The sequence below is a fragment of the Nanorana parkeri genome, unplaced genomic scaffold (assembly GCF_000935625.1).
Source record: "Nanorana parkeri isolate BGI_ZX_2015 unplaced genomic scaffold, ASM93562v1 scaffold285, whole genome shotgun sequence".
In the NCBI taxonomy this organism is placed as follows: domain Eukaryota; kingdom Metazoa; phylum Chordata; class Amphibia; order Anura; family Dicroglossidae; genus Nanorana; species Nanorana parkeri.
In genome coordinates, this window is record NW_017306553.1 from 1,066,633 (window position 1) to 1,086,390 (window position 19,758).

At 43.4% G+C, this 19,758-nt stretch overlaps 1 protein-coding gene across 1 annotated transcript in view; it reads right to left on the reverse strand.

Moving 5' to 3' along the window:
* Positions 1 to 14,000: 14,000 nt before the first annotated feature.
* The window catches only part of TRIM44 (tripartite motif containing 44), a 19,934-nt gene continuing 14,176 nt past the window's right edge, over positions 14,001 to 19,758 (reverse strand). The window contains exons 3-4 of the mRNA XM_018557463.1: positions 17,402 to 17,641; positions 14,001 to 14,024 (exon numbers count right to left, since the gene is read on the reverse strand). Coding sequence (XP_018412965.1) covers positions 14,001 to 14,024; positions 17,402 to 17,641 — 264 coding nt within the window. The remainder of the gene's footprint in view (positions 14,025 to 17,401; positions 17,642 to 19,758) is intronic.

Here is a 19,758-nt window from a genome sequence, read left to right on the forward strand (position 1 = left end):
AAAAATCAAATTCTACCAATGCCTCCCTCTATGTATGATGATTAATAACGACATAGACATGTCAGGTGTAAAATGCTGTGATTGTGAAATACTTACACTTGCAGAGACTTCACTTCCTTCTTTGAAAGGGCAAAATGACTTCATTTTGCCAACACAATGCAGACTGGGATTGCTGTGTCATCAGCAGAGCATTGCTGGGAAATCTCATGAGATCTCAGGAAAAGGCATTTTCCTCCCCTGAGATGGTGTGCATGGTCACATGTCCTAGTCACATGTGGCAAAAATCCAGGAAGTAAAAGGAGAGCTAGTAATCTGCCCTTAGTAAACATGGCCACTGTGAGAAGACTGGGGAAGAAAAGAGAAATAAGATGTGCAAATAATACAAAGGCGGCAATTATCTAGAAGTATGCGTTTGTAGATTGCCATTTCTAAAGGTGTGTTTGCTGTTATTTTAAAGATCTGGGTAAAGCTCCGCTTTAAGCAGGAGGTGTTACGATTGCTAACCTACTTTGCCTCTGGTGACTAAATGAAAACCTCTAAAACAGGGGCGTCCCGAGGCCGGGTGTCACCAGGAGCGGTTACCGGGTGACACCCCGTTGTGACGCCATCGCACATGCGCAGCGATCTCATTGATACCTGCCGGAGGCCATCTTGATGATGGATGCCGGCAGAGAGAGGAGGGGACAGTCACCTGGTGGGATTCTGAAAAATATGAAGCAATCAGTATGTAAAAATATGTGTCACATAATAGTTACTTTGCAACAATATTTCAGTCTGTGTCCTCCCTGAAAAATGCATTGAACGTACCCTTTAAAATCTCTTTTAGCATCCAAGGAAACAATAAAAACCTTAAAGCATTTTATTTTGTTAAGCAAGACCCTTCTCTGATGCGCAGGTAACATTACCATATGTGCAATGGTCCCAGATATAACATTTACGTCTACTAGTACAGGTAACAAATGCCCCCGCGCGGCGTGCTTCTCTCTACTGCAAAGAATACCACGGAACATTGAAAATCTGCAGTACACCAGAAATGCAGCAGATGCTAGAAGTCCAGATTTCCAGACAAACCGCTAAATACACAGAGGAACTACTGATATGGGAGCGGTTTTACTTGCCAAAGGATTCGAATGTCTGTCCTTCCAGTTCTGAGATTTACACAGCTCTGCCACGCAACAAAGCCAGGTGGATGGCACGGCTTATAGCCAATGTGGGGTCATCTCTCCACCAGCCAGCCTGTTAACTAGACATTTAAAGAGCAGCAGCAGACTGATGAGCTTATCTCCCTACTCACTCTGCTCTTTTCTCCTATTTACATGTTTCTTACCAACACATTTTAATGTAGCACACCTTAGCCCTCTGCTATATAGGGGACTTTAAGAGGTTGTTATCAAGTCAATTCAGGTACACTATCGGCATGCAAATAATATATTTAAGGATTCATTATTGAATACAGCTCCCCATTAATGTGTGCCTTTTATATCACACTGAAGTTCAGAATTATGCTTTGGAACCTTTCAAGAGACCGGGCGATGTGTTCTAAATTACTATTATTAGGGATGCACAGTACTAGTATTTGAGTGAGCACTCATACTCGCCCAAATGCTCCGATGCCTAGCCCGATACTTGAGTTTCTGGTATCAGGAAGCTGGGCAGCGAGTCATTACACGCTGCCCGGCTTCCTGATTGCACTTGTGACGAGGGAGCATGGAGCCGGCTTCCTGGCCAATCAGAAAGCTGGGCACCGTGTAATGACACAGCACCCGGCTTTCTGATTGGCCGGGAAGCTGGCTTCATGCTCCCTCGTCACCTGGTGACGAGGGAGCATGGAGCCGGCTTCCCGGCCAATCAGGAAGCCAGTTGCTGTGTCATTTCATGGCACCCGGCTTCCTAATTGGCCAGAAAGCCAGCTCCATGCTTTCTCATCACCTAGTGACGAGATGCATGGAGATGGCTTCCCTGCTAATCGGGAAGCTGGGTGGCGAGTCATTACACAGCACCTGGCTTCCTTAAGGGGACTTCCGGTATCGGTATTCGGTATCAGCGAGTACCGAAAAAAACCCCAATATCGGTACTCGTACTCAATAAAAAAAAAAAAAACGGTATTGGTGGATCCCTAATTATTATTTATATTATAATTTAGAATTCTGCGGACTGTCAGTGCTGTACAAACTGATTTTATATTGTAAGCTCTCATGAGCAGGGCCCTCCTAATCCTCTGGTCCTCTGGTCTTGAACTGTATTGTAATTGTATTGCCTCCCTTTATATTATAAAGCACCTCACAAACTGTTTGTGCTTTATAAATCCTGAATAATAATAACAAACAATTATTACTGACATTGTTATTGTTTCTATTTGTCATTGTTATGAACATCATTGTTATTTGTATTGTCATTGGTATTGTTTCTATTGGTTATGTTGTTATTAATAATAATAATTATTATTATTGTCGTCATTATTAACAACAACAACAGAACAATAACAAAATAGAAATAGTAATAATAATAATAATAATAAATCACATTCTTCCTTCAGACACAATAATGAATGATGTGACCCAATGCCTCTTTCTCTTGTGCCCTGGTGGGGGCGCTGTTGACGTTTTCCTGGTCATTTAAACATTTCGGGGCTTTTTTTTATGGCCGAGTTGAATTCCCACAAGGCCCATAGACACATATATGAAATGCAAATAAGCAGAGAAAGTGAATTATCTCTCTGCAATAAACCCCGGCCATATATTTTACTGCCCAGATGAGGGAAAGTGAACCCTGCTAGTAAAAAAAAGGTGTATTTGTTCCAATTGTACGCTTTTCGAATTTCATTTTTTTTTTTTCTTGGCACGCTTGAAATTCCACTTCAGATAAAAAATCTAAAAAACACATTCCAATACTGAAAAGGGTCACTGCTCTTTCTAAAATATAGTTTTCACCACCAGTGAACCCAGACATACCTGGAATGCTCGTGAGGTTCTATTTGCAAAACAAACCTGTGATGTTTTTTTTTACATTTGAAAAATCTAAACGTTAAAATCTCACAAAAATGTTAACAGGTTTTTAAATGGTAATTTGCAATCTTTTCAAATTTGCAGCTTTTGTTAAAATGATAACTTCTCATCCTGCCACGAAGGTCCTTGTCTAGGCACTACCAGTTATAGGTAGACAACACTGTCCCTGTCTCCCAACTGTGCTCCTGCGTTGTCACCCTGTCACATGGGCTTTCAATTGGAATGAAGTGTCCATTTCAGCACACATTACACACGTATGGTCCCCTGTTGTTGTCGTCATCGGCAAACCCCGCCCTGAGAAATGCCATGCAGCCATCGCTAGAGTGCATTGAGACAGGATGTGGCCACAAAGAGACTGCAGAAGATGTGCAGCACTGAGATGTAAGATGTATAAAAAAAAAAAAACACAAAAAAAAAAACATAAAATGGCAAAAACAAGTAATTAATTTATAAAAATGCCAATTGTTTATGCTATACAGTGCTTTACCAGGCTGAATGTCATTAATTTATGGTATACATCTACTTTAAAAGCATATTCCATCTTTCTGACCACATTACACCCATATTTAGGGTGTAACATGAACCGTGGTCACATTCCCTAATCCTCCCACCATCAAACCGCCCTGGGCCATACAGAGTGATCTGTGAATGGTGGGACTAGAAGCCCCACCTGACACCTTGGTGAGGTGACGTTGTGACACTTGTAGCCCATTGATCTCTTCCTCCTGATCCATAAGAGACGGTCTATAACCTCCATATGGACCTGGGGCTAGGGGAAGAGTCTGCAGGAGCCTGTGGATTGCACTCGCGATCCACTAATTGTAATGCTCTGCAGGCCCAACACAAAAATGTAATAAATGCACTTTTTTATTACTAATTTGGGTGCATTTATTGAAATTTTGCTAAATGTGGACTATGCCTTTAAACTGGTAAAGGAGAATGTATTATACCCAAAAAAGACCAATGTAATTCTATTAGAAGGGCCCGTTTGTATGCGAGTTCATTAGGGAGGAAGAAGCACAGTGAAAGTTCCCCCCCCCCCCGCCCCTTGATATAATCCCATTTATAATGAGCCAGGAAAATGACTGCAACAGCAAAGTCACATTGTCAGCTGAGTGGCAACTCTGCACTAATTAGCTGAACCTGTTGGAAGTGTTGACACGGGCTCGTGACCTCATTGCGACTCATACTCCACAATGATCCACGGGCCCAGCTATCAATCACCATCGCTCATGAACCAAACTCCTTCCTGAGAAAGAAATGACTGTATGCACAATGAAGATGACCTCCAACAGTGCCCTATTCTGTATATCTGTTACCCTGATCTGCCACTCTAGGAACCAGAAAGCTCTACAGTAGGACACACGGTCTCTGTAAAATGACACAATGTCGTCTGGATGAAACCTGTTCAATTCACCGAGCTATAATGTACATGTTATCTGCCATAATGAACATCATTATTAGACATGTGACTGTTCTATTCCATTCTCACTGGCTCACCCTGCTGAAAATAATGGTCATTAAGGCTAATCATTAGAGGTGCACCGACACCTGTTTCTTAGTATCGAGGGCAGTGTGTGTTCCACAGTGTCGCGACGGAGGGTGAAGCCCGCTTCCAAGGCAATCAGGAAGCCAGGCGGCGGGTCATGACCCGCCACCTGGCTTCCTGATTGCCTGAGAAGTCGGCTTCATGCTCCGTCGTTACGCTGTGGGGCAAACTGGCTTACTTATTGATCAGGAAGGCAGGCTGCCCTGCAGTGTCGAGAAGGAGAAGCCGGCTTCCCAGGCAATCAGGAAGCCAGGTCATGACCCACCGCTCGTGGCACTGCTGGTCAAAGGGAATCGGTGCATAATCATCATAATGCATCATTAATAATCATTAAAGCTTAACAAATTGAGCTTAAAAGGAGAAGTATGAGGTGAGTGAACATCACTCATTCTCATATTTTGAGGCGACGTGTGAATGAAACTGTCACACGTCGGCTCAATAGATTGGGAAGTGAGCAAAAGCATTCCGTCGGTCGCTCAGTTCTCAATCACCTCTCTGCAGAGAACCGTAACTGTCAGTCACGGCTCCCGGCAGGGATTCCAGCAGTGACTGGAGGAACGGACAAGGGAGGGGGCGGGCACAGCTGGCTCTGCCTCTAGATAGGCAGAGCCAGCTGTCATTTACGCAGCTGGGGTGGATCTCAACAGCATTGTTGGGATCCGTCCCGGCTGCGGCGGTCTCAGTATACCGCAAGCTTTAGCTCGTGATATACTGAGCTTTGGGTCATGGGAGGACGCTAGTATATGTCCTCCCATGACCTTAAAGAGAAATATGGGGAAAAATACTTACACCATAGTTCTCTTTTAATGCTTAACAATCTTCTCTCAACTATAATTCCATACTTCCTATATTCCAATTTATTGTAACATTGAGTAATGTTTCAGACCCCTTTCATCAAGGCACGTGTGATGTACACTACATGGTGAAAGGTTTGTGGACACTTGGCCATCATACCTATTTGAACTTGTTGGACCTCCGGTTCCAAAACCATGGGCAGCAATATGGAGTTAGCCCCCTCTTTGTAGCATAATACCCTCTACTCTTCTATGAAGACGTTTCACAAGATAATAAAGTGTGTCCGTGGGAATATTGAATCAGAAGACTTGAATCGCAAGTAACATTCCAGTTCATCGCAATAGTTTTGAGTAGGGTTGGGGGCTCACTGTAGGCCACTTGAGTTCCTCCACACTAAACTCATCAAGCCATGTCTTTATGGAGCTGGCTTTGTACACAGGGACACAGTCATGTTGGAACACATAAGGGCCTTCCCCCAAACTGTTACCACATGGTTGGAAGCTCACAGTTGTCTCAAATGTCTTCGTATGCTGTTGTATTAACAGTACCCTTCACTGGAAACACCTGAACTCAATAATTAAGAGGGGTGTCAGCATACTTTTGATATATGGTGGATGTGATGGTCAGTTGTCCACCAACCTTTGGTCATATAGCGTGTGTGTGTGTACTATTACAGTACAGTAATCAACTGTTTTTGCCCTAGGACAGCAGGTGTTACTGGCTGGATCATACAGGGAAAATACATTTTAAAAAAAAAAAAGAAAAAAAATGCAGCCAAACGGCAATATATTACATTTTCCTTCATGTAATTAGATCCTGTTGGAAACTTTTGAACATGGCTTCAGTCTGGCTACTGGCTACACCATGTTCATGGTAGTGTTCCCCTTCAGCTCCTCCACGAGAGTTCATAATGAAAAATACGTGGACATGTAGTTTGTTATATGGTCACAAGCAAGACACATTCTGGGTCATCTTGCTCCAAGTGCGCTTATTATGGCTAAGCAATGAGACAGTCTTCTGGAAATCAACAAGAGTTTGAATGTTTAGAGCACTGGTTATCAACTTCCAAGGTGTAGGGGGCTTCAACTGTGGCCCCTCTCAGCTCCAAAGCTCCGCACATAATCTACAGTATATGACAGAGGATTATCAGAGGCTTCAGACATACAAGAGGAGATGATCAGAGACAGCAGACATTCAACAGGGGTGGTCGGAGGCTGAAGACACACTGCAGGAGAAAGTCAAACTGGGGACATGATATATGAGACTGCCAGACATTATGTTCCTCAAAGCCCAATGTTTCTACCACTGACTGCTATGATTACACTGATTGCTGGGGACCACCCAGCGAGTACCAAACGGTCACATGCTGCCCTCAGGCCACAAGTTGGGCACCAGAGGTCTAAAGGGTTACATAAGTGAGTTTGGCCAGTATTAATAAGGATTACATCATAGGTTAATCAACTTTTGCATGAAATATCAAAATGGTAAATCCTGTATCCTTGAAAATGGTATAAATATGCCCTTCAAGTGTAAGCAATCTAGCACTTTCCTCATTAAATACCCTTGGGTTATATTTTTACTGCACAATAGTGGTCTGGGTTCTTCTACAACAATATGCAATATGCTTTCCCCTAAAAAATGGATGTAGTTACCTTTTTGGGCTTGGTTCTGAACATCTGCCCTCGCTGCCTCTAAGCCTAAGGCTACCAAGCCACCGCCCCCGCAGCCTTACAAACACTGCTTTAGCAACCCTCATAAGTCTTACCACTTGTTCATTTTAACGTGTTCTTTGTTGCATAAAACACAAATGAAATGTGTCTCGTCATCAAGACGTTAAACTCGACGTTGCAATAAATTACTTTCCAGCATAGGATGTACAGTCTTATTTTCATAAAATATCTCCTATGGCCTTAATTAAAATCATAAAAAATTGATAGCGGACGCCACTGGTTTGGCTGACACTTCCCTACAACGGGATAGGATGGATTAATCTCGATTTAGCTCATACTGAGGTGGAAACCTTTAGTCAGAATCACTAAATCCATCACTCCACTTAATATAAAACCTTAATCTAACAATGCCCAGCCCTGACTATGATTAATCCCATCTATCTCTCCTCTGGCCCTGTGATGTGAAGGAGCTATGAAGACTTATGTGAAGGGGGCTCCTGATGTAAAAAGGGAACTCTGATGTGAAAGGAAGGGGGGGGGGCTCCTGATGCACAGGGTGACTATGATGTGAAGGGGGAAATCTTGATTTGAAGGGGGCACTTCGATGTGGAAACCCACTTTTTTGTGTATTCTTTTGCAGGGTCCCCCTTAGGGTTATGCTAGGGTGCCTTTAGATTTTTGCATTGCCATAACTAAAAAAAAGGTTGAGAAATGCTGATCTAGACAACCTCCAGTCACCTTACTGTGGATCCCGCTTTAAATATCAGGGTTATATGGGCCAAGAATTCCTGGGTTCACACATTTTCGGGGAGCAATAATACAAAGCGTACATTATATTGTGATGTGCTAGGGCAGTGCATTCATTTGATTGGGTTCCTTGATTGTACCAAAAAAGGTGCATGTAGCTATTTTTGAAAGGCAGCACACCGCAACGCAGGGTATGGGGTTCCAGTGCATTGTGGGGTGCTAAAACACAGATGCTTAGGGTGCTATTAGAAACCAAAGGCGCAGGAGCACCACAATGGGCATTTTTGCATGGTTCTATGGCGCAAAGCAGTGAATGCTGCCGGAATCTGGGAAAGAAGTATCCATATTTATTTTTGCTTTGCGTGTACAACTCTTTATAAATTGCTTAGTTAGGTTTGCAGATTTTCTTTAATGACATAAACGTTCCTAACCCGTCTAATCATTAATTAGCGTAAATGATGTGTTGTTAAGGGTGGTTGCTAACCAGGATATCAGAGCAAGCCGGAATCCATTTCAGGATAAATGTAAGACGCATGGGTTACTATCTGCTCAGGCGGCCATGGCGTTAGTTAAATATGAGCTGATAGACCACTTCTTCCTGACAGGCCGCAGAATCAGGTCACATGTTACAAACACACATATGTCTAGTGACAGCGCAGGCTGCTCTATCCCTGTGGCTTTGTCTGTACTCGCGGTTATCAGAATCATCCTGTGCTTGTGAAACTGTGACATGACATGTCAGATGACACCGGAGCCGGCTCAGTGTGGCGGAGATAGATCTGTAATTGCATATAAAAATACTCCTCGCTCAGGCGTGTTAGTCAGTCACAGAAGCTTAATTAAAGTGTATCTAAACCCAGGAACAAGAATGATATATAAATCTCAGCTTACCAGATGTGGTGGCTGAATTTGGTTTCTTCTTTTCAGGCTTCTTCTTTTCTGCCTTGGCCTAGGCCCTCGGCAGAATCGCGCATTTTTGGTCCCATAGACTTCAATAAGAAAGCCAGAAAAATGCCTAACATCCATCTCTGCCTCCTAGTAACTAGCTTTCTATTGGCTAAAACAAAAACGCTCAAGCCTGAAAAATGCGCACAAAAAAAAAAAAAAAAACGCTTCAAAATCGCCTGAAACGTTCACGCTCAAGTGCAAATGGAGGCTCCCATGTGTTTTTCATGCGCTCCCATTGACATTTATTTAGCTAAAAACACAATGAGGAGAATTTATCAAAACTGGAGCAAGCAGAATCTGGAGCGGTTGCCCATGGCAACCAAATCAGCTTCCATCTTTCAAAGTTTAACTGAACACACTGAAGAGAGAAGCTTATTGGTTACTATGGGTGACTGCACCAGACTCTGTCTGCTCCAGTTTTAATAAATTCCCCTCATTATGTGGCACCAAAGGAAGCACTTGCATGAATTTCCAAGTCTCTGGGAAGCCTGTTTCAGGGGTGCCCCGAGGCTGGGTGTCAGCCGGAGCGGAGCCTGGGTGACACCCCGCCGTGACGTCATCGCGCATGCACGACAAAGTCCAAATCCCATTCGCACTGCCACGGTCTATGTGGTGCCCAGGTGACCACACGGATGGCGCCGTGCAAAACATTGATAGTAAATAAAAGTAATTCACCGACACACACTTGAAGGGTTTTTTAAAGTATTGATATGTTTATTCAATACCCAATGTCACATACTGTCATATGGTGCTTAAACGTAAACGGTGAATTACTTTTATTTACTATCGCGCATGCACGGTCATCTTATTGACGCCTGCCGGCATCCATCACAAAGATGGCTGCCGGCAGGCGTCAATAAGATGACCGTGCATGCGCGATAGTAAATAAAAGTAATTCACCGTTTACGGTATGCCACCGGGTCCCCTCCTCTCTCTTGACACTGTTGGGCTCTTGGCCCATGACCGAGTGCCCCTCCAATAGCGTCACCCGGGTGCGGGCCGCACCCCCCTTGTGACGCCCCTCATGAAACTGCCCTGTTTCATAGGTGTGAATGGGCCCCACAGAAAATAATGGGACTCATTTTGTCGTGTGTTACCGCGTGACAATCAAAGCACTTCAAATTGTACCGGTCTGAACAGTAAACGTGACGCAACGTGCAGCCTCACTAACCAATATGGTGGCTTGCGAGGCGAGAAGGGCCAGGCTTGACAATTGCAAGCAAAGTCACAATTTGCATACAAGTGCAGCCACCTTTGTCGCTGATCTTGACATTTTGTCTGCTCGACATGTTTTATGCCTGAATTATCCTGGTTTTGGTTAATGTCCAATTAAAGTTTTCCGACAGGAAAGGCAGCATGACAGACGACCATGATGAAATGGTTTGGGAATGTGTAGTCAGGAAGAAGTTAACAGCGGTGCTTCTGAATATAGCGATGACAAAGACTCGGTGTATAAACACCATGTTAGGCTTTGTGTATCCTGCCTTGGCCTAGGCCCAGTTGCCCGGACTACAAATATAGACATGGCTCCGGCCTACGGGGGGGGGAGGTTATGTGCTAGGAGATGAATAGAGCTCAACCGACTCCTGAGCTGATGGATACAAGTATGTGATATAAAAGCCCTTTGCTCCTTTCTGTCACCCTGACGTGCAAAGAGCTACTTAGAGAGCTGAAATTCCTACATAGCTGTAAACAACAGCTCCGGAGATGCCGGATTTGCTTCTAATAAGGGAACCTGTCAGCAGTCGTCAAATTAAGCAGCCGCCACAGCCGGCAAAAACTCGATTAATGGCTTCCTATACCTAATAAACGTGTTGTAGGCTGAAGCAGGCAGAGATAATTAAACTCCATGCTCTCCCCAAAAGTATCAGGAGCGCTGTAAAAATAATATAAGGTCAATTCACACCGCAAGAGTTATTTTCAAATATATTTGTTATTTATTCTCTTGTTAAAGGAAATGTAAACCCGACCACTAAAATCTCATAGGAGCATCAACACGTTAATGACGTCTCAAAAGTAATTTTGATTAATATTAAATCTGCAGATTTCATTAAAATAATACCAAGGATCTTCATGGAACTTCACCCGCCTATCCTTTACAGCCAAGGAAGGCGCCATCTTGGATTGCAGTTGTTGCATGGGATATCACTCAGCTATGACACCAGCCATATGAGGGCTTTAGGTTCGACTGAGACCTGAAATAAACGCCGCCTGTCTGTCATTACACGCCACCCGGCTTCCCGATTGGCCTGGGAGCATGGAGCTGGCTTCCCGACCAATCAGGAAGCCGGGGTGCGGGTAATGACTCGCCGCCTGGCTTCCTTATTGACCGGGACGCCGGCTCCATGCTCCCTTGTCACATCAGGAAGCCGGGTGGAGCGTCATTACCCGCCACCCGGCTTCCTGATTGGCCAGAAAGTCGGCTCCATGCTTCCTTGTCACCTGGTCCATGGAGATGGCTTCCAAGCTAATCAGCAAGCTGGGCGTGAGTCATTACACTCCGCCCGGCTTCATTAATGGGACTCCCAGTATCGGTATTTGGTATCGGTGAGTACCGTAAAAAAAATATATAGCTACTTGTAACCGAAAAAACAGTATTGGTGCATCCCTATTTAATACACCGACTTAACAGTATAGTTCAGCAGTGGCCAATTTTGGCCCTCCAGCTGTTGTGGAACCATAATTAGATGTCGCAATCAATGGAATCAAAATTTACTGTACATGAATAGTGATTCGCGCTTTTAAAAAAGTGACACATGGCAGCTGATTGGTTGATACGGTTTGAAAATATCCGTTTCTTTTGCTCCGTTTTTGTAATTTCATTCTTCTACGGAGATCAGATGTTTTACTGCATGTAAAAAGAGCGCGCAAAGGGTTAAGACGTGGCCGGGCCAGATTACGGTTGGGTGACTTTTGCGATAGGCCACCAACAGCTGGGGGCGGGACATCCCGGGGTATTTAGGTCAATACAGGGCGCCTCTCTTCCTTTGGTGATAGAAAAGCGAGCATCCGCCCTCCCTTGCCTTCTCTAGGCCAAAGTGTCATGTTATTGTGTTGCATTCATGTGCTATCGTACAGAACATCAATACGAGTTTCCTACCTGGAAATTTCCACGTGAACACCCTACGAACTCAGCACTCCAAAACAAGGTTACCCAAAATGTTCCAAATTTGTAGGGCGTTTGCATGGAATTTCGGAAACTTCTACTATCTGTACAAGAGTGCGTGAATGTGGCTTTAGACTTTTGTTTTCTAATGGCTGGTGTGTCGAGGGATCTGGGCTCTCTAGGTCTAATCAGAGGTGTCACGTACCTGCCCAGCATATCACAAAAATTGCAGCACTGGGGTCGTCGGTTTGAATCCTGGCCAAGACACTATCTGCATAGAGTTTGCATGTTCTCCCTGTGCACTCTGGTTTCCTCCCAACATCCTGCTAGGTAATTTGTCTCCTGTCTACATGTCAAAATTGGTCCTAGAATGTGTGGGGGTGTATGAATGCATGTGAGATAAGAACCTTAGATTTAAAGTTTTTTTGAGTGCAGGGACTGACGTGACTGTGCAGCATGTAAAGCACTGCATACATGAGTGCTAAAGAAATGCCTATAACAGGGGTAGGCAACCTGGGCACTCTAGCTGTGGTTGAACTGCAAGTCCCATGAGGCACTGCAAGACTCTGACAGCCACAGGCATGACTACCAGAGGCAGATGCGTGATGGGATTTGTGGATTCAGCACAGCTGGAGTGCTGAGGTTGCCTACCCCTGGCTCCTAATAATCAAAATAATTTAAAAAAAAATAATAATAATAATAATAATAATGCACAGTAGAAAATCTGTGTAACTGCCAGTTTCATTTTACATAATTACATCTCTGCAATACATGCAGAATTCTCTATGTTCCATCCCTGCAAAAAAATGTACCTTACTATAGAAAACTGACAACTCTTCCTCTGCTGCACTGAAATCCCAAGCAATGTTGTCAGCCTTGGATGACTACACAACCCTCCCCCCCTTTTATGTTATAGCGATGAAACAAGAGGGAGGTGTTCTGTATTGCCCAGACATACCCCTTTTCTTCCCTGCAGGCGTATAACCCAGGTATAAAGTTTATGCGTGCAAATAAAACACACCGCTTTCCTCTACAGCTGAGCACACATTAAACAAACCACATCACCATATTGTTTTATAGAGCGTTCTTGAAACATTGTGAAACTGACGAGCAACTGATTAAAAGGTGGTTGTGACCGAAGGGTTACAATGTATTTATACACGGCTGAGTCTGGACTGTGTCACACTGACAGCTTACACAAGCTGCTAATAGCTCTAACACAAACACAAGTGCTTCTAATAAGGGGCTTATAAAATAATGGCTGCGCAGCCCGCATGGAGTTTATATTTAGAATATTTTAATAAGACGAAACAAGGAACAATGATGTGCAATGTGCAGGGATGGAGAGGACAAAAAAAAAAAAACACAAAAAGTTCACTCGGCTTAAAGAAGAACTCCAGGATTTTGAAAAGTTAATCCCTGGATGGACCATGGAGGTGGAGTAGTGGAGTGTACTGATCACACTCCGGGGATGTGCACTTGATCTTAGGGACTGCATGTCCCAGTAGGCAGTGGGGGGTGTCCTGTCTGGAGGGTGCATAAGGAGGTTTAACAGGGGACAGATTATCTGTATGAGTATCAGCACATGCTTCACACAACATACTCTCACTACAGCATTTTATTTTACATTTTCTCCCATAAAAGTGACTTAAGCCATTGCCACACAGCAGGTCCCCTCCCACTACAACCACGCCGCCTTCAGAAACCTACTGGGAGTGAATACAAGACTGGTCACCCTGCACAAGAAGGGAGAGAGAACAGCACTCATGGGTCGAACTCAGGTTGCCTGGATCTTAACAACCTGAGACACAGTGGCTAGAATGGGGGCAGCAGGCATGCCACTTTGCCTTCCACCACCCCACACCTCAGGCTGCCTCATTATAGGCATGAACCTGGACTTAGGGTCATCACACAGATTATAATGTAACTACAATGTGTGTACAGTCAACTTTAGATTTACCAAATTTATGTAATAGAAGAATTGACCTAAATCGATCCAATTGATTTTTTTTTTCCAGTCAGGCAGACCCCGGCACTATATATGTGTTGGTAGATCTAAAGAAAATTGCATATTCAAATGTAAAGTGTGTGGTGAGCATTATGAATTAAAAATCAGTTTTGGATGGACAGAACCTTTAAACACACGTTATATAAAGTAAGTCTATAGATAATGTACAAGCTTACCCTGAGTCTTCATCTGGGTTCTAGAGAGAAGAGACAGAAAAACATGCTTTAGAATGCAAACCGCTATTTATCTGATGACTAAAGTGTACCTGTCATGTATACATAATTTAGGCAGCCATTCTAAGAAGCAACTTTTTTTTTTTAGAGACATCGGCCAGTTCATTCATTGAGAACATTTGATATTACTTGTGAAATCAATAACAATAAATCCAATTAAAAGCCACAGGATCCCTGCGCAAATTATACCACGGGCCCTTGTAGGGCTCATACCAAAAATCTTTGATAAAGCCTTTCATTAGATAAATATGGAGTCTGTGATTGCGGATTTCTCCATCTGCAAATGTTAGTTGACTGGCTGCCATGCTGACCCCCTTCCGCAAATATTTTAAATTCTCTAACCAGGGAAAAAGTATGCAAATAAAGCTTTTGAATTTATTGTCTTTTCGTGTAAGTGTATCGCGTGAGAAAGCGGCATTTTTAATAATTTGGCAGTTTTACAACATCAATGCCACAGTTGGAAATGGAAAAACGTTGATAAAAATAAGAGTCATTATTTGTGACGTCATTTATTTTCTCTCTGTCATAAGAGCATCCTTAAAGCTAAAGACTACTGTAGGTTCAATCTTAACTGTAAACCGCTGCAGAATACGTCAGCACTGTAGGAAAAAGTCAAAGGTCAAAGAACGAAGGGGTCTATTTATAAATGTTTTCACACAACTTTATCCCGGGATTTACACATTTTTCTGTTGGAATTCAATTAAAAAGAAAAAGGGATATTCTTGTTTTTTGTAAATCTTGCATGTACCGGAGACACACTTCGGGGTCAGAAAACGGAACAGAAATGGATTTGGATGCACTACAGCAAAGTGGGGAGATAAAAGCTGCTTAATTCTCTCCAGAATGTAATACAAGCACACAGTTGGTCAGTAGCAGTCATTCCCTGCCCTCATGGTAATGGAAGGAGTTACCACCCCCCCTCCCTTTTCTTTCACCTAGATGGGGCTGCCTAGAATATGGCTGATTCCATTGTGTAGGAATGACAGGTGCACTTTAAGTCATATAGCAAGAAAGCAGAACACTGAAGATACAGAAGAGAGTGCAAGAACATAAATCACCAAACAGATTCCTGGCAACCATTCTGCCCTTATTCACACTTGTGAGCGTCAGCAATTTCAGGTGATTTTGGAAGCATTTTTTTGTGTTTTTTCATTAATTTTCAGGCTTGCCTAATTTATTTCCAGCCAATGGAAAGTTAGTTACTAGAAGGAGTAAACAGTGTTTTTCAGGCGCCCTTATATAGTCTATGGGGACAAAAACATGCACTTCCGCCTCCAAAAAGGTTCATAGACTTTTTGGAGCTTCAATCTACAAGTGACAGGCGACAACGCTCAGGTGTGAAGGACATTGAAAATAATTGCGTTCTTCAGGGTGGGCGTTGTTGAACTGCAGGAAACATTTGACAAGGCGCTCAGGTGTGAATTGGGGCTCAGAAAAGAGGCCAAAGAAAGCACCCCTAAAACAATAACAAAAAAAGAATGTTTATATATATATATATACACATACACATACACACGCCCACAAAGAGATATGACACGTTCCAATTTATTTTTGCTATTCTGCACTGACGAAGGCCAAAAAGCCTGAAACAGCTGTACACAGCTTAGAATAAATGGCTCTTTAATATTAGGCTATATTTGTACTATACACCAGCAATTTTGGATGTGCATTTGGCTGATGGGGCCTAAAAGGAATGATTTGCATGGCTCTGCCCACTGTATAAAAGTTAGGAATAAGCTTCTAATTTTTAGGATATGTGATGGAATGAGACTTGTGAATACCTTCTGTTCTAAGAAGGCTTTTCTGTGCTATGCACTGATTTGGTTGGAGGGCTATTTGGTTCCTTTAGTCCCTTCTCACCATAACCTGCATGGTTATACGGTCTCATTTTCATTATTCTGTAACCTGTGCCCAACTTTAAGTGGAATAAAAATCCTATGAACTTCACTTTGTGTATTTTTTTCTACAGGTCTTCAATGTAAAGATGTACATGTATCTACAGATGTGCAATGTAAAAACCCCAAAAGGTATCAGCAATTGGTATCTGTGAGTACTTGCACAAATATCATACTTGGTCTGTAAAAAATGGTATTGGTGCATATATGTATGTATATTAGGGATGCACCGATATATTGGCCGAAAATGGCACTTTTGGCTAAATGCCGTAAGTGCCATTTTTCTGCCGATACAGCGGTGCATCCATTCTTTTGCTCCTCCCCGCTGGGCACTGCTCTGTGTCCCAGCGGGGAGGAGAGAAAGTGTCACAGGCGGCCGAGTGCTGTGAGCGGCCGGCGTCTCTTCTCCCACACCGCTCAGCTTCCAGTAACAGTCCGGCAGAGCGATGTGTGGGTGGAGACAGCCAGCGCTGTCACAGGAGGCTGAGCTCTCCTCCCCGCACCGCTCGCTCAGCCTCCTGTGACAGCTGTCAGGATGGAGAGCGGGTACAAGCAGTCGGTGATCAGTGATCGTTGAGTGTTTGTACATAATTGAGGACATAGTATGTTTATTATAGCCTCAATTATGAATAAATGGGAGTAATCTACATCACCTCCTGTCCATTCATGATTGTGGTTATAGTAAACATACTCTGTCCTCATGTTATAAATGAACAGGAACACTCAGTATAGAGGATTCCTGTTCATTTATAACAGGGGCTGCAGAAAAAGTAGAGTCTGTGTCCTCAATCTCTTTTTCCATTTTAAAAGGGAAATATCAGGGGTCTGTTTAGACCCCTAATATTTCCCCGAAGCCCCTAAAAGTAAAGTAAAAAATAAAAATATTTAATAAAAAATTAATGAATAAAAATTAAAAAGTGTTAAAATTAAAAGTGGTGCACCTCTAATGTATGCATGTATGTATGTATGTATGTATGTATGTATGTATGTATGTATGTATGTATGTATGTATGTATGTATATGTATATATAACAAATCATACATTAAAACAGGGATGCACTAATCCCAGGAGCCCCGTAGCCAATGCTTCTTAAAAACTAGAGCTGCCTCCTAACTTTTGAGTTTTTCGCCGGTCTAGTCTTTCAATGGAGCTGAAAAAGTATCAGTATTTGTACTAAGTACGGTACTTGGTATCTGCACATCCCTAGTTTTTTTCTGAAATGGCATTGGGATTATATTAAGTGGCCTGTTGTGGAGTCAGCAGTTCTTAGCGGAGTCCTTCTTAAACATGATTCAGACAGCAAGGCTATGGGTTTGTGTAGGCGGCAGTGTTGTGTCTGTCACATAGCCGTCAGTCACTACCACGCAGGAAGAAGACAGAGACAAGGCAGTACATGGAAACATCACCAAGAGCCCCAAAGGAGAGCGGCGTGCACACAGGTTACCTCTGACTTTTGCATTACCAGTTGATTAAAGCCGTTTAGCTGCAGTGTGATCTCTGCCATTTCTGTCATCAATTTGCCCATGTGGACGTTGAGCTCAGCGAGGACTTCGGTCACGTGGGCTGAGGCCACGGCCTCCTGGAGGTCCACGAAGTGCAAGGCCCTCTTCTCTTCCTCGTGAACCAGCTGCTTCATGTGGTCAAACTCTTTCTGTATGAAGCTCTTCAGGTTACTGCGTGTGATCTGCAAGACACCAGGAGAGTACCAGCTATAAACACACAGGGACATGCATCTGTAAACACGCTAAAAACTACAAACACAGACAACAGTGGTACTGTTTCCCAGACCAAACAGTCAAGGGTTAAATGAAACCTGTCAGGAGAGCAACATGGAGGTTGCTCGGTCTGAAAATGTAATTTTCTGATAGCTTGCCCACTCCCTCCTGCTCCCCACACATTCCTTGGGACAGTAAGGCAATCCATCACAGACAATAGTAATGTATGGGGGCAGGAGAAGGCAGGCCAGCTCCTACACTACCAACTAGTGCCAAAGCTTTAAGTTGTAGGTATGTGTAGGCACTTCTAGGATCCTGCACTCTATACGGGTGAAACTTTTTTTTTTTTTTAATAATTAAAATGCTTGTCCAGGAAGGGGAGTGGGGGATCAGTATCTCTCTCCAATACATTTCCAGCACATTTACGTATCGCTTTAAAAAATAATTGTGAATCTGACAGAGATCCAGAGAGATCCTAACTTCCTAAAAACACCTCCGCTGCTGTGAAATCCCAAACAGTCCTGCCGGACTACATAACACCTCCCTCTGCTCCTAACTTCCTGTTTGGGCTGACAACACAGTGCCTCTGCTGCACCAAAATTGCAAGCAGTGTCAGCTGGACTACAGAACTCGACCCTAAATGCATACATTGGCTTCTTTCCCAGCAATACGATGCTGCTGCATTGAGTCCCAAGAGCCTGCCCACACACGTTGTGTGTAGGGATATGGCTCTTGGGAGATGTAGTTCTAGGAGCGTGTCTATGTCAATAGGAACTGCACCTGGAAGATATTTTACAAACCTTGTGATGAGGTCACAGGGAGTAATAAAGGCTGTTCCACACTACAGAAACAGGGTAAAAAAAATATATATATGCAGGGACATGATCTTGAAGAGCGAGGAAGGATTTGGGGGTAAACTTGGGTAATGCCCAGGCATAACTTTTAAAGTGACAGAGTGACTTTACGGCCAGAGCAGGTAGACTGTGTCCCCTGCATGCATTTAAAAGCTTAAAGAAAAACTCCAGGCAAACAAAAAAACATACCCTTGCAGTGGGGCTACCCTTCACATTGCAAGGGTTAAAATGCTTGTTTTGTCTAGGGGCTCAAATAAAGCTGATCCCCACTCCTGTCGGCTACCTCTAGGCTGCTAGAACAGTCCCTGGAGCCTCTTCTCCCCTGGGCTCTAGTGGTCTAAGGATTGCTGATGTCATCACGTCTTATGCAGGTCTATTGTAAGCCCTCAGGGGCAGGACCCTCCTTACCATCTTGTTTTGAATTGTATTGTGATTGTAACGTCTTCCTTATATTGTAAAGCGATGTGCAAACTGTTGGCGCCATATAAATCCTGTATAATAATAATGATGACATGCATTACACGTGAGGACACCATGACACATTCCATAGCCGGAGTGGAGGGTAAAAGCGGTGAGTACTGACCAAGGAAATGAGGTGGACTTTAATTGACATGCAGAAGATGCTCACAGTGTGCAGTGGAATCAGAGTAAGTAATTTCAGTCCAGGAGAGGGGCCGGTGCAATTGTGCAAGACTGAAGGGAAGGCTGCTTTGTTCTGAACAGGATGTTCAATAATAAAGCACCGCGGGGCCCACAAGAGTCCGGACTCCCCATACAGTCCCGGAAGACTGGCTGTGCCTTTCCATATAAAAGGCTCCTGTAGCCTTAAACATCAAACCATAGAAAAGAAGAAGAGCATCCATCACCACATTCATAAGGGATAGAAAGTGATGGAGGAGGTCAGAAGGTTTCCACACTAGGGAATGCATTTATTGCAGTTATCATGTTCGGTATTCCGAGAATTCCATGAAATGGGAGGCAAAGTGTTCTGTCATTTATAAGAAAAGCTGTGTGCGGCACATCCCCCAGTAGTGACCCCTGTTTACACATTCCAGTTCTAAATCCCCTTGGATACATGTTTTTTCATGGCATCTTCATCATCTTCATGGCATCTTCTTTATATCTAGATACATTCTTCATGCTGTGAGCGCCATTACGCAACACATTTTGAAGCCCAGAACTGTGTCTGTTGAAGAGATTTTGTAATTCAGGTAAAAAAAAAAAAAAAAAAA